Raw genomic sequence first — 26655 nt, forward strand, 5'->3', positions numbered from 1 at the left:
CCAGCCTGTTTCCTCTGGGCATCTAAAGGTATTTCGGGACCTTTTTTTTTTGGAGGTGGGGGGAGGGGGGGTATGTTGTTTTCTTTGGGCTTGATCATAATTGTTTGTTATTATTATTATTATTTTTATTATTATTATTCATCAAAAAGCTGTGTCTGGAGGGGAGGAGGGGGATCTGCATATGAATAGAGGGCAGGAAGGGAAAGAAAGTTGTGGTGTTGTTTGTGATGCAGACTTTGATCATTGAGCATTAAGATGTGGCACTTCGGAGACGGACGTGTTTACCTCGTCCTCAGAGCCTTTTCACCCTGGCTCCCACTTCTCGCGCTGTGTTTGACGGCTGGCTGTTGCTGAGCCTGCTGCTGTAGGTTTGGCTCTGAGTGCCGGAGCTGAGTGCCGGAGCTGGTGGCTGTAGGTGGAACGTGACATTGCGCAGTGTCACGGCGTCCTAATCACAGCTGATTGGTTACAGTATTGTCGTTAAGTTATGAAATTCGTCATTTTCACAAATGACGCAGGGTTTGATGTGACACGTGTGTGTGTGTGTGTGTGAGTTGTGTGTGTTTTTTAAGAGCTCGCTGTAAACTGAACACCAGGTGGGTGAGAAATGATCCTAAAGCAGGTCAGATTTCTCAGCCTGAGGCTGCTGGAGGACTTTGGTGAGGCTGTTCAGCTCATTTCTAGATGCTGTGCTTGTTGTGTTGTTTTTTGAGCGTCTTTCATGAAACATTGGAGGAAGAAGTTTATCTGACTCAGTGACATACGCCGACTCTCTAAACAAGTTGTGCGAATAAAAAAAGTGCTAATGTCTAAAAACAACAGCAACAACAAAAAAGCAGGTGGAGGACTGCGACATGCCTTGGAATGAGAGGCTGTGGACATTTCTCAGAGGCTTGAGATGATTACAGCATGTTTTGCAGTTAGATGACAAAGTCTGAGACTGAAAGAATCTCCTGATTTAAGCAGTGAGCAAGTGTGTACGGATGGAAGTTTGCAGGGGTGTGATTTTGAGTTGGACTGTTCACCTGTTTTCTCTCTCTATATTATATATATTTATATTTATATATAAATATAATATATATATATATATATATATATATATATATATATATATATATATTTACATCACCTATCTCCACTATCACATAACTCTTGTATTTCTGTTTTTGTCCTGGTTTCCACTTTTCAACATAATGTGAATCTGACAGTTGGTCTCTACATTGTGCCAAAATTTGAATCAGAAAATGGACCAATAGAAATGCTCCAAAATGACTTGGAATAAACATTTTACAACTTTTTTTTTATATTGGCCTCCAATGAATGAATGTTAAGAAGGTTTTTGGCTGCCCCTGTAAAGTTGCTGTTTTGGAGATGACAGTTTAACATGAGAGATATTATTCATATGGAATTATATAAATGTATATGCACTTGTTTCAGCAGTGAGTGTTTTTTTTTTTTACATATTAGTAAAACACTGATATTAGAATATATAAAAAATAAAATGAATATAAAAAGTCATGGTTTTCCATCACTGTGCTCATTAAAATATCTCCAAAGTTCTCCTTATAGGAGTCTGGTATTATTTATAGTTTTCATCCAACACATGCTTTGGCAAATCAGCGATGAGGGCTCAGTGATGAGTTTTCTACTTTCATTGAGATAAATGACTATCAAAAACCCTGACAGAATATATATATATACTGTCAGGGTTTTTGTTAAAATTTAAAAAAGAAAAATATATATATATATTTTACATGTATTTATTTATTTATTTATTTATGTATTTATTTATTTATATTTATTCGCTGTCAGACAAAGAACATTTTACTAAATTTTTGCTGTTTTTCAATTTTTGTAATAATGTGAATCTGGCAGTTCATCTTTTTATTGTGTTAAAATGCTTTAAATAAGTAAATAAGTAAATAAATAAATAAATACAGATTGTTTGGACACTTTATATTATGAGTAGCTCTACAGAAATCATCCTGAATAACTTTTCATAGTGTCACGTTTCATGTATTTACTCATATTCAGAGTTGGACCGTTTTGCCTTCGTCTGTACAGTAGGCAGTTTAGGGACGTATATTTTCGGACAGTGAGTGCTGTGGGTGAAGTTTTTAACAGATTTCCAGATCATAGCTAACACCTTCCAACTGCTCTTCCTCCCTGTCTTACTTTACCTGTATAATCAGCTTCTTTTACAAGTCTGAGCTTCCTGGAGGAACCTTTTAGAGAAGGGTTACGCAAGAAGAGCCACTGATGTAAGTGAGATGAATGAGTGAATGAGTAAGGGATCCTTTTAGACTTTAGACAGAATGCCAAGGTTTTTGAGCAGTTTTAGGATTCCCTGGAACTGTACAAGCCTCGAAACCGCTATGTTTAAAAGTGTTCAGGTGTAAAGCGTGTTTGGGTGTGAGTTCATATGGTGATCACAGTTTGAGCTGGGTGGCTCAGTTTTAAGGGAGATTACAGACTGTAATGGATGTTTTTGGAGGTTTTCTGTAAGAGGCCGACTCACTGACGTTTTGTGTTGCACGTACATAAAGTGCGACACCTGTGTAAGTGGTTATTAGTTGCTGTATTTCAATCAACATACAACACAGAAATACAGCAATAATAATAATAATAATAATAATAATAATAATAAAAATAAAATAATAAATAGATTTCTGAGTCCAAATCACACTTCATACCAGCACCTGCTCTAATCTAGTGACGAGACTCATCAGTTACTCACTTACACAGGTGTCGTACTTACGGATGTATTTAACCTGTAGAAGTCGGCTTCTTGCAGATGATTCAAACGGAGCTCTTCCTCTTCCAAAAACTCATCCATGGTCACATGGATATTCAATATTCACTATTTCCTGCAGCTGAACACTTGATCAGCATGCCTGTTGACCCCAAGTGGACTCGTCTTTGAACCAAAGTCTTCTGCTTCTCTCCTACAACAGGATTTTAGCTACAGTTATACTTTTACACTTCAACTCTCAGAGGATCCAGCAGCCCAGTGTCCAATTAAAAATGAGCCTCACTGAGGAATTTCAGATTAATACTCTAAAATGTAATATAAAAGGTTTAAAAACAGTAACATAAGTTGTGTTGTCGATTTTCTAAATGTGAATAAACAAAACAAATGCTAAAATAATTATTATATAATTATATCAATTATAAATAAATACTATTAAATGACCTGACCTGAACTCAAAATAAAATTAAATAAAATTTAAATATGAATATTTTTCCAGCAATAGTGAAACACAATTTATATTTATTTACACAATTTCACATACTGGAAAAAAACATTAAGTATTTAAAGTGTCATTACTTCTGCACATTAATTTTTTTGTTTATGTAATATTGCTTCCTAAATGTTACATTCAGAAAATAAATATTAACTGTGTGTATAAATGTACAGAAGTGTTTTTACAGATAATGACACTTATTTACATTTAAAACATTTACTATACATATCATTAGACCATTTGCATATGACCATATATATACGTTGTATAGACCCTATATATTATGTATAAATACAGTAAGAAATATAAATAAATAAATAAATAAATAAATAAATAAATAAATAAAGATATATATGAAGAAATATATAAGCTTTGAACAAAAACTGATTATACATGTTTATGTGTGTGACCTTGTCTCTTTATTCTGAAGGAAACTTCAATGAAAACTTTTAGTGGAAGTCAATGTAAACAGATTATATGCCATTACTTTTTAATATAGATTCCAATTATGTCAAAAAAGGAAAAACAAAAATAAAGATACAATGTTTTTGCTTGACACCATCTATATATATATATATATATATATATATATATATATTAATAGCCATTTCTCCATTGCTGTATTAACCTATTTTGTCAGTTCCAGTGAATATAAACACTCTGTTATCCATATGTGACAGTTGTAGGTAATGTCCAGCTTGTCTCGTTAGCTCATTAGTGTAAAAGGTGAAATTAGTGAAAGTGTAACTCCAGTAAAAGGTGTTACACATGTACTGCTGTCTGTACGGCTAGACTTTGGTGCTTTGCTCTTAAAACAGCTAAATCCATTCATTGGCAGATGGACATTGGGTTGCTCTCGGCCTCTCTCTCCCCCTGCCCCGCACTTAAATCTGACATTATGCTGAATTTGGGTTTCGGGAAATAAGACTGCTAGCTTTGCAAAAAGGAAACAAGAATTATTTAATCAAATTGGCCCCTTCCACATCCAGATTTCTCTGCTGCGGCATAATGCACCTCGGTAATCCTTTTATCAAGCGCTCCGATGAAGCGGGCTTATTCCAACCACATTAGAAATATATAAATATATTTAAGGTCATTCTATCTCTAGTTTATTTCTAGCCACCAAGTCTGCCACCTCTTTTTTTTTTTTTACCTTGGGAGCCAGTAATTACCTGTGCCGTGGCTCTGCGGTGTGTGTTGATAAATGGCACGTGCTCAAAGCTGGTCTTAATCAGTATTTTCACAGGTTTCTCCTCATTTTTCTGAATCGTGCCTGACGTGTCGAGCACGGTTGCATTGATGTTGTTGTGTTAAGTGCTGGTAAAGCTTCTGTGTGCTCCTCTGAGTGGGGATATTTTTACCCGTGTCATGCTGTAATTATCTTATCGTATGGCTGTATGCACTCCACTGAAGTTTATTAAGGTGTAAGGTGCTCCCGTGGAGTCGAGCACAGCGTCTCAGGAGACAGTGACTTCAGTAAACATACGTTACTGAGCAAAGGATGAAGACAAGTAGCCAGAGACCCTCTAGGTAAAGGTGTTCAGGTCAAGCATCGTGACCAATGGTTGTATATCAGTTCTTGGTCAAGCTTAAGAATCTGAGACATTTTGAGACAAGACCAAACTCTGGTGGTTAGACGACTGGGTCAGGACATCTCCAAAACATCAGGCAGGTCTTGTGGGTCTTGTTTTTCTGGTATGCAGGGGTCAGTACCATCCTGGAGGCCGCACCTCACAACTTACAGGGCTTAAATGATCTGCTGTTGATGTTGGTCTTGGTGCCAGAATCCACAGGACACCTTCAGAGGTCTTATGGAGTCCAGGCCTCGAATGGTCAGATCTGTTGTGGTGGCACAAGGGGGACCTACTCTATATTATTATACACTGTGTATAGTTCTGGAGTCAGAATCATAGAGTCAGAATCATGTGGCATGAATACCCTCTGTACAGGGCGCCAGTGCACCAAGGCCAATATGTTAAATTGAGTAAATAAATATTCAGACATAAATAAATAAATAGACATAAATGTGCTTAGGTTTGTTTCATGTAGAGGATTAGAGTTAGGGTTAGGTTAGGTTAGGGTAGGGTTAGGTTAGGTTAGGGTAGGTTTAGGGTTAGGGTTAGGGTTAGGGTTTTATGACATTAATATAAACATAAATAAACGTTTTCCATTCCCAGGGCTTTCCTGGAGAAAGGCCTGCTGTACAATTTCCCATCCAACACCTAGTTCATTTAATCAGTCCTTCATTAAAGTAGATCAGGTGAGCTGCAGGTGGTACTTAACTAGTACATACAGTGTCTGGAGTTCACAGAGAAGATCAGCCATCACCCAAACCTGTGCTCTCTTAATTCTGTTCTTTTAACCGACATATTAATAATGAAATGACCAACAGAGCAGTCTGACTGAACAACTCACAGTGAGGACTAGCCAGGCTAAAATACAGCCTCCAAACATGGTGGAGGTAGTTTCACACAGTGTTGCAACTAAAAGTTGCAAAGTAACCAAGGAGAGACCCCCCTATATACATTCCCAACAGCTGTTTATTTCTTGGGACGTGGGCTGATATTTACTGTAGGCTCCGAATGTGTTCCAGTGGACTAAGGTGCTGACGATATGACCCAAAGAATCACTGGTTAGAATCTGAGCCATGCCTCCTGCCATCAGCAGCCGGAGCCAGAGACGGCACGATTGGCCTTGCTCTCTCGCCACAACGCCAATGAGATGCTGGCTGGCATTGGGGTGTCTGCTAGCTGATGCATCAGAGCTGGGTACCTCAGAGCTTGTTGGTTGCCCAATGATGTTGCACTGGTCATAGTTCGAAAAGAGGCGGTGAAGGAGGCATGCGTCAGTCCTCACTGTCCCAGTGTCGGTAATTGGCTATTCAAAATTAAGGAAGACATTTTTTAATTGGGTTCAAATATTTTAAAAAAGCGCGCTCCTCAGCCTGATACTTGGAGGCAAGTTCATTGGGTGACAAGAGCGTTAGTGAGGTCAGGATGTTGGACTGTATTGGCTGGAGCACCATCATTCCAGAGAACACTGCAGAGTTCAACTTCTCCACAGCTCAATGCTGGGGGGCTGTAGACCCGTCTAGTCAACGCCTGGGGCAGCTTTAGGGAGCATGGTGCCAAAAGGTTATCTGCTCCAGACAGTCCTGTTCTATCGGCAGTGCTTCTCTACAGGGACTAGACAACATTTGTGTGTGTGTGTGTGTGCATTTGCACATCTGTGTCAGCAATGGATGCAAGTGAAAGAAGCTGAATGCATTCATTAGATGAGGTGTCCACAAACATTTGGACATATAGCGCAAACATGACATCGAGTGCTGAAAATGTGATATTTTGATCAGAATGAAGCATCTGTGTCTATTCTGTCTGGAATGGCACTTCAGACCCTCGCTGGAAACTGAACGGCTTCCAGGTCTGGATTCCCGCCAAAGACATTTGACCTTTACCACTCGGTTTATAAATAGCTCGCACCGACAGCGGCTGAGGCAAAAGTCTGTGATTATAGACATTAAATTAAATTTGCCACATCTGCTTGTCCTCAGTGCTTGAGCCTCTCTCTCTCTCTCTCTCTCTCTCTTTCTCTCTCTCTCACTCACTCTCTTTCTCAGGTGGCCTCATTGAATCAGTCTGCCATTCAGCCTCTTCTCTCTGCACAGCTCAGTGTGCTCTCAGCATGTGTTCACTAACCCTCCTCACTGGATACTGAATTATATGCGTCCAATTCAAGAGACACCACTCCTCTGGCTGCAGTAAGCAGTGTTGCCAACTCCTCAGTAAGGAAAGTTGCTATAGGCTGTCCTAGAAGTCGCTAGATGTCGCTAAATGACGTCATCTGCTAATTTGCATAATTGTCCAATTATCCAATTGTCCAACTACACATGAACTTTTTTTTTGCCTTTTAAACAGGCCATTACTTCTCAAAATAACTTCATGACTTTAATTATGTAATGTGCTAGACCCACATTACATAAATCAATTTTACATAAATTACATAAATCAATTTTGTCCTGTGTTGTTAAATATTGATCCAATAAATTTAATCAAGACTGTTATATGGGGTAAAGCTGCTGCTCTACGCTCAGCCCTCCTCCTTTATCTGGGCTTGGGACTGGCAGAGTGACCCTAAAAGAGACACTTTGGCAGAGATACTTCATTTTTGGGTTTTTTGGGGGGGACTGTGTTAGTTAGTAAGTTAGTGAAATGCAGTGTTTTATTTTCGTGTCTGCATTTATATTTACATCCCGCTCTGTAAATAGGATGGGGCATTAAAGTGCACATTTCATATGCAGTGTGGACGTGGAGCGCTGTGGGTCTGCTCGGACTGTGAGACCGAGCACTGTGTGCACGAGTGTGGTGGGACAATGCTCACGGCAGCCCCCGCTGCTGAGGACAGTACCTAAAGAACATGTGTGTTCACCTCAGAGTCTCTAAAGGTCTCCAATAACACCAGAATAAGTTGCTAGATTTGTTGCTATGCACTTTGTCGCTATGCACTTTGTCACTATGCACAGCAAAAATTGTTGCTAGAAGGGTCTGAAAAGTCGCTGGATATAGTTACAAAGTCTCTAAGTTGGCAATACTGGTAATATAGCTGTATGGTCCTCTCCAGGCTCCGCCCACCAGTGTGTTCTTTCATACACTGAATTTCCTGAATGTTTCTGGACAGCCCTTCTAATGAGTAGAGTCAGCTACTCCCAGCTGCACCCATTGCTGACACAACTTGTCTAGTCCCTGTAGAGAAGAAGTACTGCCAATAGAATAGGACTCTCTGGAGCAGATCAACATGAACCTGTTGGCACCATGCTGCCTAATGCCAGATGTGGGCTAGTAGAGGGGTATAAAGACCCCCAGCATTGAGCTATGGAGCATTGGAAGAACTGAAGAACTTCTCTGGAATGATGGTGGTGCTCCATTCATGAGGTGGTGGGGTGGTGACATCCTGACCTTACTGATGCTCTTTGTCAAATCCTCACATCAATGTTCTCCTCCAAAATCTAGTAGAAAGTCTTCTTCTCTGGACAGTAGAGACGGTTACTCCAACAAAAGCAGGATCGGCTCTTTTTAATACCCTTGATTTGTCCCAATACTTTTGTCCATATAGTGTATCTACTGTTGGACAAGCTTTAATTGGACAAGCTTTTCAGAACACTGGTAAATTCACCCATTCACCCTAATCTAAGACTGTAGCTCCACCTCAGCGTATATCACAATACCTATTTCTATATTGCCATATTGGAGATACAAGGTCTTTGTGTGACTAAATTTTTATTTAAGTTGTCATGGTTCTACACTATGTTGACAAAAATATTGGGACACGTTATCATTCATTGCTTTTTCCAAAATTAAGGGTATTAAAAAGAGTTTATCCTGCTTTTGCTGGAGTAACTGTCTCTACTGTCCAAGGATGAAAGCTTTCTACTAGACTCTGGAGCATCGCTGTGAGGATTTGAGGCTAGCATTCACGTTTGATGATCACCACCCCAACTCATCCTCAAAGTATTGGATGGAGCACCACCCAACAGCTCTTCCACTGCTCCACAGCTCAATGCTGGGGGGCTTTATACCCCTCTACTAGCCCACACCTGGCATTAGGCAGCATGGTGCCAGTAGATTCTATTGGCAGTACTTCTTCTCTACAGGGACTAGACAAGTGCTGAAGAGCTTTAGCCTGAAACACTCCTTATAACGTCAGCATGAATGGGCGGGGCCAGACTGATGCATTTAACTGCATTTGTTTTTGTGACATCACAAAAACTTTACATTTGATTGGCTTGGTTCTGCATCATTCCTTCATATCGTATCATGAACGTACCTTCAAGTACTGCCCACCCTTCAGGTTCCTTCAGAGTTAACTCCAAACTAAAGGATCTGAATCTGGCGCGCAGTGAAGTGAGCGTGTAAATGCAGGTGTTGTTGCCTTTGCAGTTGGGTGAGAGCTGATCTGAGGCCAAAGCCATTGAAAAGGAAGGCCATGGGTCAACGGCGGGCGGTTCTGGCAGCAGTTTGGTACCTTCGCACACTTCTGAGTGCATATACCCCCCCGCCAGCACCCACAACACCCTCCCCCCCCACACACACACCCCCCTCGGAAAACGTGTCCACCTCGCCACAAGGAGAGGAGGAATAATGTAGCTGGGCTCTTTCTCCGTTTGTTCCCACTGCTCTCTCTTTTTTCCCCCGTCTCCTGCAGCCTGTAATTATCTACAGCTGAAAACAAGTACACGCTGAAATGCCCATTGGGCCATAGAAAGAGAATTATAGCCCATGTCTCTTTCTCTTTTCTCTCCTGAAAGAATGTGTCTCTGCACCACAGAGAAAGTGTATGGGTGTGTATGCGCGTGCATGTGTGTGTGTGTTTAGTTGAGTCTGGGCTGGGCTGGGCTGTGCTGGGGGGCTCTCGGCAGGCCAGTCGTGTGCGAATTTCTTTGTTAAAGTGGCCCCTCACGTCTTGATGATGGAAAATTGATCAGGCCTGAATCCGAGGTTCAATATATGGTCCCCTCTGCAGTCTTTTGTCTAGGTGAATAGCGCATGGTGAAGGGCTTCGGGCAGGTTGCTATTAATATGACAGCCTGCTCCATATCCAGCTATAATTTCTAATGAAATACCTAATCTCCATTATTTTGATCTGGGCGGGCGATACCGGGGCGGAAAGAGAGAAAGGAGGGAGAGAGAGAGAGAGAGGAAGAGAGGGAGAGTGGAGAGAGAGAAAAGCCTTTTCTTCCCGTTCTTTCGTGGCAGTCGTATGAGAAATGGCAAACCGATAATTTTTGTCAAGTTTTTTCCTTTTTTTTTTCTTTCTTTTATTTCTCTCCCTCTTCTTTCTGTTCTCCATAGCCAGCTGAAACGCTTGTGGATTGCCACAGTTTAAAAAGGCACCCAGATAAAGCCATTCAGGGCGCTGAATGAGGACGCCATCTGTGTGTTTTTTTTTTTCTTCCTTCCTTTTTTTTTTTTTTTGATTTCCTGCTCTTTCTTTTTTCCCCCCTTTTTTCAATCCTTGTAATCAAATTTGAGCAAAATCAAATGGAGGGGGGAGTTTCAATGAAAGTACCTTTTGTTGCTCTGAAACGAGCAAGTAATTTACAAAATGCCCTTCCTTTGTGTGGGAGGCAAAAGGAAAAAAGAAATCAGTAGCTTTTAAAGCTAGGCCTCGCCGCGACTGCGAAGATAATGAAAGCCGTCTGTGTTGTGGGTTAGAAAGCATTTCAAAGACAGGCCTGACTCAGGGTTACACTGCCGTGTATTTGTTTTGTGCCGAGAGCAGAGCCCGGCGCTTCGGTCTTTTGGGTGAAGCGGTGAAGGACTCCTGTCTTCTCCTTCCTCCTGCGCCTGGCTTTGCTCTGCCTGCCTTCCTTCACGGACCGAGGGATGCTGCTTGCCGCCTTCCTTCCGGCACCAGCCTTCAGATGGAGGATGGAGGAGCATGAGGAACACTATGGGAATCTGACAGCTCGGCTCACTTTCACCGAGAGCTTGAGGAGACGGAGCAGAAGAGAGAGAGAGAGAGAGACACAGAGAAAGAGGGGGGAGAAGCGAGAGAGAGAGAGAGAGAGAGAGAGATCTTTTGTGTTTTCTGTTTCCTTTGCTGTTTCTCCTCCGCTGTGGAGCTGGACTTCTCCTGAAAGGTGAGTGTGAGTTTTCCCTCCGGGACAGCTGGGCGGTCTATGTAAATGACTTAGCGCTAGCGGTGCGCTGCTTTCCTCTTCACCTTCTTCACCTTCTCCACCTTCTTCTTCTTCCTCCTCTTATTTCTCCTCTTTTCTAAGCATGAGCTGTGCTGTTTTTGCTGCTGCATGAACTTCTGCTCCTCCAGAGTATCTTACTTAAAGCTCCCACTGGAAGGACTTTTAGAGTTTTGGGTTCTGGAGTCACGTCAGTTGGCGGCACGACAGGAAGTTGCAGCTCAACGTGTTAATGATTCGTTCGGGTGCACTTAGCACTTAAGCTAATTGTGATGAACCAATGCTGAAGTGTTCGGTGGCCGTGATTTGGTCGAACCTCTGGTTTTGAAGACTGGTGTTGATGCCCGGTGCTTCAGCAGTCCACCACAGAGGAGTTGTGTGTGTACTCAAAGTTGTCAAATCTGGTTTATGGTGGATTCAAATTTGTGGTTTAATACTAAGCTAAAAAAAATAAGCCCTTTCACCTCAGTTCATCAAGTTTGGACCGTGGAGTAGATCAGATCTTGGCAGCTGCCGCTTGAATAATCATCAGAGTTTCAGGCAGGACTGGGATTTGCGAGCTGATGATTGACAGAAGCTTTTGAATACAAACAGTGAGGACCTGTTGAGTCGCCCCGTTTCCCTGCAGATGAACAACACCACAATACTTAATGCATATGCACTTCTCTCTTTTCTTTCCGATGCACTTAAAAAACACACACACAACAACAACAACAGTGTACGCCTGCCTGAAGCACCATAGAGGTCCTCCTCCCCTTCCTGCGAAAGTTTTTTCCTCTACGTGGGCTTTCATTCGCACAAAGCGCGAGTTTCTCACTTCGGTCAACTGTCAACAAAATACATTCAAATGAGCTGATTTCTCACTCGGCTGAGAGAAATGTCAAAATTTGCACTGGAACAAAAAACTTGGGCAAATTGAATCTGGATTTGAATAGAATAGTTCATCAGCCTGCTCTCTACTGCCACCCAGAAGCAGCAGGAGTCTGGCAGCCCCAGAGATTTGCAGCCTGGCAGACAGTTTGCCTTTTACTTTTTTAATGATGTTCCGCTCTGAGTGGGACTTGGGGGGAAAACTCAGGTGGTTGGTATTCTAGGATATGGGCTCATTATGCGTGGTTATGCTCAGCTTGCATAATTGTGTAATTGCTATTGATCCACACTGGCTTTTCTGGCTTTATGTATATTTTATATGTATATATGATGGGGGTAGATCATTTTTAGGGGGGGGGGGTCTAAAAAAATATTAGAATATAATATATAAAATATGTATATATATATAGATATAGATAAATATCTGGATCAATATAGATATATATGTATGTGTCAGTAATCATATTTAAGATATTTAGGCTTTTATGTGATACTTCATAATAGTTGTTACTTAATAGATATGTTAGATATGTTATGCTTTAAGAGTTTTAGAGTTTTATTGCATATGTATTGTTTCATAGCAGGATAGTTTTATGTATATGTATAACTGTAAAAGTACTAAATATCTATTATCAAGCTAGCACATTAAAATTACATACATATATATTATATATACATATTATTTATACATGCTTATACATATATTTTTATTATTTTACGTGTACTTGGCATTGTTGGATAATTGATATATAATACATTTAAAGTTACATAAACCCCTTGTCAGACCCCCACTCTCCCCCCTAAAAAAATGATCTACCCCCATCAATAACCGGTTATTACTCAGCAATAAAATGCTAATAAATCCGCTCTGCGATCATGTTCACGTGTGTCACCCATTGCCGGTGGGTTTATAGCCCCAGCTGAGGGTTATGGGGTAAATCTGCTTCAATTATGTTGCCTGTGTGGAGTCCCCCTCAGGGGTACTCACCGTGGGCAACTTAATGGGGTGTTAAAGTGAGGGGAGGATTTGGAGTGGGAGGGCGGCAATGACCGCCAATTAGAGCCCATTGAGCCGCGGTCTGTCAACCGCTGATGATAGTCTCCTTCCGCCCGACTGGCCTAGCCCCACTCATTACGTCTCCTCTCAGCCTTAGCCACCTGACCCCTGGGCCACCCCGCTCCACCATCCACACGCCCCCTACCGCACACGTGCTGCTGGGAGCGCTGCAGGCTAAATATGCTAAAGGGATTAGCAGGTTTTTAATGAAGGCCGATGTGTGTCAAAGCTGGTATGTCAGCGCTAATGTGTCAGCGCTAATGTGTCAGCGCTAATGTGTCAGCGCTAATGTGTCAGTGCTAATGTGTAAGCTAATATGACGGACTTCATCTGTTTTCTGTTGTTCTGTATCGCTGTTAGAACAGAACTGCCTTGAAAGATATACAATGTCCTGATTGAGATAGATTGAGATTATTAAGACATTAAAAATGTACTTGTGGTGGAGGGATACATGCAAAGCGTTTTGTGGCAAAAAGTAGGCCCTAAATAAAGCTGTTCTGAGCAGCATCGACATTACATATGAACCTCAGGAGAAACATGGTGGTGGTAGTTTCACTGGTGGGTTTGGACAGTAAATAGAATGACTATGTTTGTGTTGTAGTCATGGTGACAGACGTCTGGTTTTATGGTTTTATATAAACAGGTATTTGTCGTTGTTGCTGTTGTTAATGATTTAGGTGCTTAATTTATCCCAGAATATCAGAAACGTGTTACGACTCTTCCAGCTGTACGGTGTGTGTCGCCACAGCTATAGTGTGAGTGTATTATTCAAGGGTGGTTGAACAACCGGTTGACATTTGTACCTGCCAAACCAAAGTGGGCTAAAATTATTCCTAGTGATTTCAGGGGGCCGATCAGAGGTGCCTGAGCTATTAGGCTTAAGGACGGGAACATTAAATGTAGACCCTAATCTCAGACCACTTTGTCTCCCGTGAAGCTCCGGCTTGGCACTGTGTCTTAAGCACCTACTTCCTTTAAGAAGCAGAAATTAAAACGATTTATAGACAAACCCCAGCAAAGAAGATCCTAACCCTGTATTTAAGTCAGCAACTACCTCTTGCACCTGGAAAGCTGTAATTAATAGGGCCAAAGACCTTGCCAGAGTCTGCCCCATCTTAATCTCCAAATGTAAATGAGAGGTTTAAGAGCGATATTACTGGACGTCCGGGAGACACTGCAGAATTAAGTCTTCAATCTAGGTTTTGCTGTGGACTTCAGGTTGGCCTGATACTCTACCTAAGACGCTGGCTAAGACTAAGAAGAGCAAGTGCCTAGTGCCGTGAGGCCTAGTAGAGATAGCAAGCGGCTCAGGTAAAACACGCTAGTCAGGGGCAGATCTAGGCTAATACCCAGAACGTGCTTTTTTTATTTTTTATTTATTTTTTACTGGATTGGTATTTTAGTGTTTGTATATTGCCTGTGCTTTATCACAGACATGTCAATGTACAAATGACCTTATGTTCTTTAAACAGAGTTAGATTGTGATACACTACCCATACTTTCACTATAGTACAGTTTCTGCTCTTTTAATTGAGTTAAATTATGATACAGTACCATACTTTCACTATAGTACAGTTTCAGCTCTTTTAATTGAGTTAGATTGGGATACAGTACCATACTTTCACTATAGTACAGTTTCAGCTCTTTTAATTGAGTTAGATTGGGATACAGTACCATACTTTCACTATAGTACAGTTTCAGCTCTTTTAATTGAGTTAGATTATGATACAGTACCATACTTTCACTATAGTACAGTTTCAGCTCTTTAATTGAGTTAGATTATGATACAGTACCATACTTTCACTATAGTACAGTTTCAGCTCTTTAATTGAGTTAGATTGGGGTGCAGTACCATACCTTCACTATAGTACAGTTTCTGCTATTTTAATTGAGTTAGATTGGGATACAGTACCATACCTTCACTATAGTACAGTTTCAGCTCTATTAATTGAGTTAGATTATGATACAGTACCATACTTTTCACTATAATACAGTTTCTGCTCTATTAATTGAGTTAGATTGGGATACAGTACCATACTTTCACTATAGTACAGTTTCTGCTCTATTAATTGAGTTAGATTGGGATACAGTACCATACTTTCACTATTGTACAGTTTCTGCTCTATTAATTGAGTTAGATTATGATACAGTACCATACTTTCACTATAGAACAATTTCTGCTATTTTAATTAAGTTAGATTGGGATGCAGTACCATACCTTCACTATAGTACAGTTTCAGCTCTTTTAATTGAGTTAGATTATGATACAGTACCATAGTTTCACTCTAGTACAGTTTCTGCTCTATTAATTGAGTTAGGTTATGATACAGTACCATACTTTCACTATAGTACAGTTTCAGCTCTGTTAATTGAGTTAGATTGGGATACAGTACCATACTTTCACTATAGTACAGTTTCTGCTCTTTTAATTGAGTTAGATTGTAATACAGTGCCATACTTTCACTATAGTACAGTTTCTGCTCTTTTAATTGAGTTAAATTATGATACAGTACCATACTTTCACTATAGTACAGTTTCAGCTCTTTTAATTGAGTTAGATTGTAATACAGTACCATACTTTCACTATAGTACAGTTTCAGCTCTTTTAATTGAGTTAGATTGTGATACAGTACCATACTTTCACTATAGTACAGTTTCAGCTCTTTAATTGAGTTAGATTGTGATACAGTACCATACTTTCACTATAGTACAGGTTCTGCTCTTTTAATTGAGTTAGATTGTGATACTCTCTCTGGAGATGGTGGTAAAAAAGGGTGACTGGGAGGACAGATTTACAGTCCTGTTTACAAATGAGCAAAACAACTGCCACTGTCACTGCTACTACTGTACATTGTACTCGGTGTTCACAAACAGCTTGTACAACCTCTAAATAAAAGCACTGACCAATAGAATGGGACTCAGAAGCAGTCTAGGGTCACACAGTGCCCAGTGCTGAGTTTTAGCTAGAGGGGTATAACACCTCCCAGTATTGGGCTGTGGAGCAGTGGAACTGTGTTCTTCGGACTGATGCAACTCCATCCAATGCCTTGAGATAAGTTGGAGTGGCTGAACTGATCATCCAGCAACCATACCAGACCTCACCGATGCTCTTTTGTGACTCAATGCAATCAAATCCTGCTTTCTCAGAAGAGTGAAGGCTGTTACTGCCTCCCTATTAATACCCTTGATTTCAGAAGAAACAGTGGAGACACACATAAGACCAACAATGAACGAACACCTCTGCTGATAATCTTCACTTGTAGATTATAAGTGCTTATACAAACTGAATATGGTTGTAATAATCTTTTAGACCTTTATTGTAGGGTTTGTCCATTGTTAGAGTTAAGTCTTGAAAGTTCAGTACTTTAGTAAATTAGATCTGCACAAAATATAAAAAATGTATGCTTCTTTTTGTTAAACTAGATTTTCACAAAATATCAAAAGTTCAAAATACAAAAAGGCAAATAAGTAAACATATCTACTCTGCAGAAGATATGAATAATTCAGTTATCTCTTAAAAAGTATGCAAAATTAAAAAAAAACGTTTCGAAAAGTCAACGTTTCGAAAAGTTTAGAAGAGTTAAGAAGAGTTTTGTTTTGCTGAAAAGAAATTTAATCCAAAAACAGAAATGTTCACTTTGCCATCAGCGTCTGGAGTCCAGGAGAGCACAAGCGTCTGTACTTTCTCCGGGTGGGTAGATGGCGCTCTCTCCCCTCATCACTCTTAAGCCATGTTGGCCGGCACAGGCTGGTGTGGCGTAGCTGGGGACCTGGCACTTTCCTCCAAGCGTGGCGGCAGCCTGACAATACCACGGTAGCGGCAGTTGGAAAAGAGTCAGCGACTGGCTTTGCAGGCAGTGAAGAAGACGTGTGAAGTCCTCATCCTCCGGGTGTCGGGAGCATCACTAGTGATAGGTTGAGCTATGAATGACAGAAATGACAGGAATAACAGAAACTCTCCAAAATATTAATTTTAATAAAGTATCAGTGCTTTTATGTGTTCAGTAGAGGTTTGGACAGTTCCAATGATGATTCACGCTTCGTGCTTCAATTTAGTACAAGACTAGACTTAAACCTTCAAACCCCCGAGGTATCAAAGGTATCATGATGACCCTTAGTGACATCTTATTGGTGCTCCTGCTTTCGGGGGTGGGGTGTTGGGGGGGGGGTCTACTTTACACTGTTTCCAGTGTCGTTTCCAGTGTTTGTGGCCTTCTCAGTGCTGATGTGTTCATTCACCTCCTCCAGCATCAGGACACCCCTTTAAAATGCCACCACTCATCGTTCCAAGCATCACCCATTATCATCCACCACGCTAATGCACACACACACACACACACTTTCCTATTCACCCAGCTCCTCTCCAGCTGTGCTGTTTCAAAGCAGACTGTGAAAACAATCCCACACACCGAACGCAAAGAGAATGTGCTTTAAATGTGACGGATGCTGTTTTTATCTAAAACTGTGATTAATAGCTGTCTTTGCATGTGGGATTGAAGAGGCAGAGCGAATGCTGTCATTTGGGACATCAGGGAACATGCGAGTGACAGCCCGGAATAGGAAAGCATCAGTCTTAGATAATTGGGTGCTTTGGCTTTTTTTTTTTTTTTTGATGTTTGGAGGGTTTTTTTGTCTCTCCAGAGGTTGCAGTTTCCAACCATTAAGAGGAGTCCCACTGAGAGCAGACAACGTGTCAGAGAAAAGTCCCCAGCGGCTGATAAACAGCAGCAGAAGTCAATTTATCGCTGCAATCGTTAAATAATAGCTCTGATTATGAGGTGGCAGAGCAGACGTGGTAATTGTCTGTCATAAATCTGCAGCGCCGGTGACAGCAGCACAATGAGAGCAGCCGTCTGGCGTAGGCCGAACGACGCGTGATAGATATCAGCCGGCCCGAGACGTGTCTCAATATTGTCTGCAGGCCTTCACTTCGGGCTGTCTGAGTTGCTTTTTGGGTCGTATTGACCGAGCTGGATCTTTTCCCCCATCCGAATCGCTTTATCGGCTGAGGTACGCTTTTGCGTTTGGGAGGGATCTGTGGTGGTGGACAATGCAGAATACAAACAGTAAACAAACAACACAAATACGTGTAGAGACACAGCAGAGACACGGCCATTAAAGGTGTTATTAGGACGTAATAATTGGGTTTGTGTTGCTCAAAAATAACTCAATCCCAGGTCTATAAGCTACAACCAAAAACAAGTCCATTGGTAAAGCAAAAGTTTGGGTACTGCTGTTTAAATGTAGTGTTGTTGAAGTGTAATAAAGTAACAACTTTAAATATGGCATGGAAGGAATTGGAATCTTAATTTCATCACTAATAGTGTGTTAACACTACGGGTAAAGATGCTTGTAGATACGTACTGGTATTGGGACACCTGCTCATTGTTCATTTTAATGTGAGTATATCCTGCTTTTGTTGGAATTCTGTTCTATATGCAGTATTATGCAAATGTTTGGGCGCCACAAGTCAGACGGCACGTTTTGTTGAGTTTCTAAATAAGTGAATAAATAAAGCTTTTGATTTATTGATTTATTTTCTAATATGTTAAACTCAGTAAATAAGCAGTAATTGTGTAAATATATAGTATAATGGAGAAAACCGCCCACATGGTTTTTTAGAAAGGTTCTATATACAGTATTATGCAAATGTTTGGGCGCCCCAGTCAGATGGCACGTTTTGTTGAGTTTCTAAATAAGTGAATAAATCTACAGGAATCAAACGTACATATAAACATTTACACATAGAACCCTCACACCAACAACATATGCAGTTTGACCAGGGGTACCAAAACTTTTATTTTACTCCAATCTAATTTACATGGAGTGCTTAATGCTTTAAAATGATCTGAACGCTTGTGTGGTTCATTAGTTACCCTCTATAATGGGGACATGTCTTTGAACATGGGTTTTAGATAGGTTCTATATACAGTATTATGCAAATGTTTGAGCGCCACTAGTCAGACGGCTGTTTTGTTGAGTTTCTAAATAAGTGAATAAATCTACAGGAATCAAATGTACATATAAACATTTACACAGGATGGATGGATGTGTAGGTGGATGAATGAATAGATCTATACATCTATAGATAGATAGACAGACAGATGGATAAGGTAGATGGATGAATGGATGGATGTGGAGGTGTATCGGTGAATAGATATGTGGATGTAGAGATTTATAGATTGATACTTTGATGGATGTGTGTGTAAGAACGTTAGATAGTCAGAGGGATAGATCTACAGATGGATTAAAGGGTGGATGGATAAATGAATAGATGGATGGTAAATGGTTAGATCTTATGGTTAGTGTAAGTATAGAGGCTGGGCTATTTGCATCACAGTGGATCAGGTGGGATATGTGTGTAACAGGTGCAGAAGTGGGCTTATTTGGGTTTGGTTTGATTTAAGTTGCCTTAAGTTGATGTGATTTTAATTGAGCTAATTTTAGATTCACTATTATTTTATGGTATTTTGAATCAGTGAGGAATGTAATCTTATTTTCATCACTAATAGTGTGTTACCACTACTGGTAAAGTACGCTTTAGATGCTTGTAGATACGTACATGTATCTTTAACCATTACCTTAACTTACACTATGTTGACAAAAGTATTGGGACACCTCATTCATTGTTCCGTCCAAAATCAATCATTTTAAAAAGAGTATATCCTGTTTTTGTTGGAATAACAGTCTCTACTGTGCAGAGAGGTTGGCTTTCTATTCGCAGCATTGCTGTGAGAATTTGATTGCATTAGCGTTAGTGAGGTCAGGATGTTGGATGACCACCTCCACCTTATCCCAAATGTCCATCTCATCCCAAAAGTATTGCATAGAGCACCAATCGTCATTCTAGTGAACACGGTTCAACCACTACTCCACAGCTCATTTGTGAGGGGCTTTATACCCCTCTAGTCCACGCTTGGCCTATAGGTTCATGCTTATCTGCTCTAGAGAGTCCTATTCTATTGGCAGTACTTCTCTACATGGACTAGACAAGCTGTGTGTGTGTGTGTGTATGCAGTGGCACATCTGTGTCAGCAATGGATGCAATTAATGCATGAATTAGAAGGTGTGTCCACAAACAATAGGACATACAGTGAATGTGTAGCTTACCCCTTTTGCAGACTTTTATTCACCAAAAGGATCCAAAGAGAGGAGAATAGAGTCTCACATACTTCAGTTCCGTGTGCTGAGAGGTGCTGGATGGACTGGATGGAAGGTCTAGAGGTCTAGACTTTACTCAGTACTTTACTTTAACTGAGTTTTTCAGTAGTTTTTCTCCTTCTTAGCTGTTTTTAGACGTTTACTTCTGGAGTCGTTTTTTTCACCACACTTTTACTGCAGTCTGAGTTCAGGCTGTTCTGCACACCTCTGCACGGTCTTCATTTGCTATATTTTGATGCTGTTTCTATAACCCTAGTCTCTAGAACACTTCACCGGCTGACTGAAGATGCATGTAGTGTGTTATTGAATCCACTCAGATTGGCTTTGCTTTTTTTTTTCATTCACTCTCTCTCTCGCTCTGTCCCTCTCTCTCTCTGGGTAATTTGCTGTCTGTCATTCTCCACAGCTCTCAAGGCCATTTCCCTCCCGTTTCTGCGAGCGCTTCAACAACCGCCGTTTTTACACCAATTAATATCAAGCCTGTGACTGAAAAGAAAAGCCACTGTCATTGTGGCCAGAGAGTCACTTCTAGAATCGATCCCAGCCTCAGAATGACTGCCCCAATCATCCGCCAGTCAATTTTCAAATGAACCCATTGGCCTGTTTGGCCCGCTTGGCCTTGGCCCCGGCCCCTGGCGCACAGGAAGTGTGAAAGGAGCGAGTGGGAGCCGGGCTGATGGCCTCTCTGTCCTCTCCTTTGCGCTGCGGTTCTTATTTCAAGGCTGTTTGGCGCTGAAGTGTGTGTGTGTGTGTGTGTGTGTGTGTATGTGTGTGTGTGTGTGTTTGTGTTTGTGTGAAGGACACCTGGTTTGTTTTTAGAGACAGAAAGTGCTTCATGGAAACAATTAATACAAAGAGAGATGGATAGATAAATGGATGGATGGAAGTATAGATACATATATTGATGGAAGTATAGATAAATGGATGGATGGATGGATGGCAGTATAGATAAATATGTGGATGGAAATATAGATAAATATGTGGATGGATGGATGGATGGAAGTATAAATAAATGGACGGATTAATGGATGTATAGATAAATATATGGATGGATGGATGGAAGTATAGATAAATATATGGATGGAAAGATGGAAGTATAGATAAATATGTGGATGGATGGATGGAAGTATAGATAAATGGATGGATGGAAGTATAGATAAATATATGGATGGAAAGATGGAAGTATAGATAAATATGTGGATGAATGGATGGAAGTATAGATAAATGGATGGATGGAAGTATAGGTAAATATATGGACGGAAGTATAGATACATATATTGATGGAAGTATAGATAAATGGATGGATGGATAGATGGCAGTATAGATAAATATGTGCATGGAAATATAGATAAATATGTGGATGGATGGATGGAAGTATAGATAAATATGTGGATGGATGGATGGAAGTATAGATAAATATGTGGATGGATGGATGGAAGTATAAATAAATGGACGGATTAATGGATGTATAGATAAATATATGGATGAATGGATGGAAGTATAGATAAATATATGGATGGAAATATGGATAAATATATGGATGGAAGTATAGATAAATATGTGGATGGATGGATGGATGGAAGTATAGATAAATATATGGATGGAAGTATAGATAAATATATAAATGAAAGTGTAGATAAATACATGGATGGAAGTATAAATAAATGGATAGATTAATGGAAGTATAGACAAATATAAAATTGGAAGTGTTGATAAATATGTGGAAGGAATTATAGATAAATTGATGGAATAATGGAAGTATAGATAAACATATGTATGGATGGATGGAAGTATAAATAAATAGATGGATTAATGGAAGTATAGATAAATAAATGAATGGAAGTATAGATAAATGGATGGATGCATAGATATTAATACTTTGCTGGATGTGTGTGTAAAATTGTAAGATAGATGGATTTTGATTTATGTCTCTTAATGAGAGTGTTTTATATATAAACATAAATATAATATAATATATAATATAAATATGGTTATGTCCTGTTTGCCCCCTTTTTGGGCCCCTGTTGTAACCCCCCCCAAAAAAATCTGAAATTGTGTACACATAATAAACTTATTTACACGTATAAACAGTAAATATAGTAAAGATAAAAAGCAGAAAAGATTAATCAGGATTATTTAACAGAGCGCACAGTAAATAAACAACTAGTGTGAGTATACATTTTGGTTATGTTTAGTCATTGTTTATTTGTAAACAAACAAAAATCACTTTAATCAACACAGCTTTGGTCAAAAGAGCTCAGCAGTTTATTCCAGATTGTTGTTGCTGGTATGAGAGTCTGTATATTTAACGCTTAATGCCAACATAACAGTCGTCCTGTAGACTCACACATCTGCATGGTCATTTGAGCTGGAGCTGGACTTTGTGTTTGTTGTGTGACCGCTGCGAGGGAGTCTAATTAATGATGGCCTGTAATTGGCTGTGTGCTGAATATTTGTACGGTGGCAGTGCCCCCTACAGTAAAGATAAAATAGGAGAGTAACTATCAGAAACACTTTCTGATACGCTGGTTATAATCATACTTCTGCTCGAGACCAGCAGTCCACCAGGATTAGGAGGTCAACATTTAGATCCAGACGGTGGTCGGCTGTAGTTTCACGGAAATGTGCATATTTACAGGAATGTGCTTAAAAAAAGACACATTTTTATGTTTTTTTTAATTATCAAGTTAAATTTTGGAAGTATTTTATTGAAAGATGTGTCTTTCCTGTAAAATGTAAAAAGAAAATGACCATTTGCTGACCATTTGGGCAATGCAGATAGTGATCGGCTTTGCTTTGTGGATATAGATTTATTTTGTATGGCAAAAATAAATAAATTAAAAGTAATTATATAAGTAATTTGTATAAAACATATACACTATATAATTAAGTAATGTCAATATATAAACAAAGAGACAAACATCACTAATCAACACAGCTTTGATCAAACTAACACAGCAGTTTATTTCAGTGTAGCGCAGATTGTTGTTGCTGGTGTGAGAGTCTGTATATGTAACAATTAATACCAACAAAAAATATATATATATATATAGTTTATAGTGATTTAAAAATATTATATATAATCAAATTGTATAGTATGAATATAAACCTAGCTCATATTATTGAATTTAATGAAATTGAATTTACCACTGTATTAATTATGATACTGTATAAATAAGCTACATTTGCCACTGAGGTGTGTGATTACCTCAGAATGTGCTCGGTGTTCAGTGTGTGTGTGTGTGTGTGTGTGTGTGTGTGTGTGTGAATTGTGCTGCATCAGTGGGGTGGCTTTGAGCCTCAGCCTCCGTTTCAGCCTCTGCTGAAGATCAGATGAGCGTTTACTCCAATAGATGGCATCAAAACACTAGTTACACTAACACCCAGCCTATAGCACTCGCTGAGAGCCGACCAGCAGCCGCTGTGTTTGCCTCTGCCGATGCCTCAGTGATGCCTCAGAACTGTGATGTTTCCACTGATGTTCGCTCTGTAATTACCTCTGACACTGTTCACTTTCTGTAACCTCTTCATTAGAGTAACTGTACAGGGACTGAGCTCTTGCTTACTGGTGAGTATTGCAAAAAATGAGGAAGGCAGATTTAATAATAAGAGACGATTGGGCCTTTATATGGGTGTATAAGACAATGTTCTAGATGCTGTATGTTTGTAAAGATGCCCGTCTGTAATTTCGCTGCGTTCAGAGCAGTCTCACTGTGCTGTGCTTGCTTGTGCATATGTGCTTGTGTAGCATCTTTGAAAGGCTTGCTTGTATGTTCTACTGTACCATAATATGTTGTATGTTAGGTCTGTGTGAAGAGTGTGTGGACGGTGTTGAATTATCTGCTGAGGTTATTCTCTTATTTGAGCTAAATAAATCGGAATAATTCGGATTTGTAATATTTTTATTGTGAGTTTTAATTCCTACAAATTCAAGATAATTCTATTTGCTTAATTAGAGGTAAAGTCACATGATAATCATATGGCTTCTTTATTGTTTATGTTGTTTAATTTTATCCATACATATAAAATAGTACTATTTCATACCTATGAATTATATATAAATTGACACTTATGGAATTTATCAACTTTAAACTTTCTATGCATTTCAATATAAATAAACTATATAAGTATATATGTATAAATATAATAGAAATTGTGAACAATTTTGTGTGTATATATATATTATTAGAATAGATTTGATTTTATAGTATGCATTACTTAAATACCCACATGTACATGATAAATACTTTCTAAAATATGGATTTTGCACATAATAAAATATATTTTCTATACATAACAATTGTATACAAAACTGTCACACATAGAATAAATAAACTCTAAATTAGGCCTTCTATTATATGCATGGTATTTAATTACACATATAAAATACATTCATTTTACATATGTATTCTATAGATAATCATTATATGAAGACACAGATAGAATATGTGAGCTCTAAATGATGCATTCTGTAATATACATTATATATAAATACAGACAGAATATACGATAAATGGAATTTACATGTGTATTATATACAGAACTATCATATAGAAATACACACAAATAGAACAGATCAACTCTAGACTGTATATATTCTATTATATGCATTATATATAAATACACATATATAATAAATCAATTGTACATATGTAGTCTATAGATAATTGAATATACACATTTCATCATATGGAATAGATAAGCTCTAAACTATGTATTCTGTGATGTGCATTATAAATTAAAATAGAATTAAGGAATTTTACTTATGTAATTTTACATATAGACATGTCATTATATATCGATAGCTACAAAAATAGTAATATAATATGTATTATATTAGGAGTCTAAGAGTCTATAATATGTATATAGTGTGTAATTTACATAAATACTGTATATACATAAATAGCTTAAATACTTTAGGTATGGATCCACTTTCTAAACAAATTTATCTTAATAAAATTCAGTCTGTAAAAAAAAGTGGTGAAGGAAACCAGCAGCTTTCCCAAACGTTCCAAAAAATCATCCACCGTCTTCCAGCACCACAACCCCCCCCACCCCCCCCCTCCACAGCACTTTTGTCTTTAGATTTCCGAGCTTTGCAAAAGTGTCTAATGTAATTGAACGCTAATGCATTAGTGATGATGATTGAAATGCCAAGGACACGTATAATTTCCCTCTTTTTGTGCGCACCACTCTCTCTCTCTCTCTCTCTCTCTCTCTCTCTCACTCTCTCTCTCTACCTTGGTCCGGCGCACAACAATCAGCCCTTGTCAGTGTAATTAAATGATGATTTATAAAGTGTGAGAAGGCACTATGACCAAAAGCAAATAGGTGCTTATCGGAGAGAGTGCTGAATAACCCTAATTTTCTCCAGTGGCAATTTCAATCTCTTATCTGAGAGCCGAACCGGCCCCCTTTTAGCCCGGCTCTTCTGTTTCACACACACATACACACACACACACACACACCCTGCTGCTGTGTTTTCAGCAGAACGTACACAGACGCACCAGTTTTGACGAAATGACATTTTCGGGAGGTATACACACACACACGCCCGCAGTGACATTTTAAAGATGTCGGTTGGGAATAAAGGAGTGTTTTCATGTTTGTGTCTCATGTTGCTAAATGATCATTTAACACGGCCTTTATTTTGCTCCTCATTGTGTGTTTTCTTTCCTGTGTGTGTGTGAGTGAGTGTGTGTGTGTGTGTGGTGTGTGGTGTATTGATGCAGTTTCTGTATGTAAAAGGGAATGTGTTATTATTAATGTTTTTTTATTCCGTCAGGATGTGTGTTAATATGTCAGTGTGGCGGAGTGTGAGTGTGAGTGCGAGTGTGTGTGAGCGAGAGAGGCTATTTTAAGGACAGTGGAGCTCCACACACTCGCGAAGGTTTCATTTACGGCTTTTGAAATGTGTAAGTTTGCTCTATAATCTTCAAATGTTGTGGGGAATAATGGAGATCCGTCATTTCCCCCTCGCTCCCACGTGTTCGGCTCTGCTTTTTACAATCAGCCTTTAAGTCTCTTTTGTAATATTGGAACACAAAAGCCTTTAACCGTTTTATCTGGCTGCAAAGTGGCCGATCGTGCTGATGATTTGATTGAATTAAAGAGAGAGAGAGAGAGAGAGAGAGAGAGAGAGGGGAAGGAAAAAACTAACTGCACTGCGCTTTTTAAGTTCAAGGATGCATTGATGGAAGCCTATCATTTGTGCCAATTAAAGGAGGAGAATTGATTATAGATAAACCCCCGTCCTGAAGAAAGAGAGAAAAGGGAACGGGGAAGAGGGAGCGCTCCTAATATCCTCGCCCACCGCTCAGGGGTTCACGTTCTGATTGATAAAAAAATAAATAAAGTCTGAAATCAAGAGAGCCGGCCGAGCGACGCACTTCAAACCGCAGAACCCCCACTTGACGAGATCCACCTTTTCATGATAAGGATGGAGAAGAAAGCTGGAATTACCAGCTGCAGGGATGAAGATGTGCCGTATCCACGCGTATCCATGCGTTTCTTATTGCACAACTTCAACGTAAGCAATTACACCAACTTTTAATTCATTTTTTTAATATTATGAATATTTATGACATCAGTTGTTCTACAGTGCAAATAAAGAGTGATGAAAAATGATA

General features: G+C 39.5%; 1 protein-coding gene across 7 annotated transcripts in view; it reads left to right on the forward strand.

Annotated features, from left to right (window-relative positions):
* The window catches only part of LOC140537666 (uncharacterized), a 184446-nt gene that overhangs the window by 164 nt on the left and 157627 nt on the right, over positions 1-26655 (forward strand). For 3 of the 7 annotated variants that reach the window (XR_011977677.1, XR_011977674.1, XM_072659813.1), the window contains one exon: positions 1-28. This exon is cut by the window's left edge. Coding sequence is in view for 2 of the 7 variants with exons in the window: in XM_072659812.1 (XP_072515913.1) it covers positions 10625-10881 (257 nt within the window). In the remaining 5 variants the exon portion in view is untranslated. Of the gene's footprint in view, positions 29-10458; positions 10882-26655 lie in introns of those variants that run through there. The other 4 variants (XM_072659812.1, XM_072659811.1, XM_072659814.1 and 1 more) reach the window with 4 other exon arrangements.

The sequence above is a fragment of the Salminus brasiliensis genome, chromosome 17 (assembly GCF_030463535.1).
Source record: "Salminus brasiliensis chromosome 17, fSalBra1.hap2, whole genome shotgun sequence".
Taxonomy (NCBI): Eukaryota; Metazoa; Chordata; class Actinopteri; order Characiformes; family Bryconidae; genus Salminus; species Salminus brasiliensis.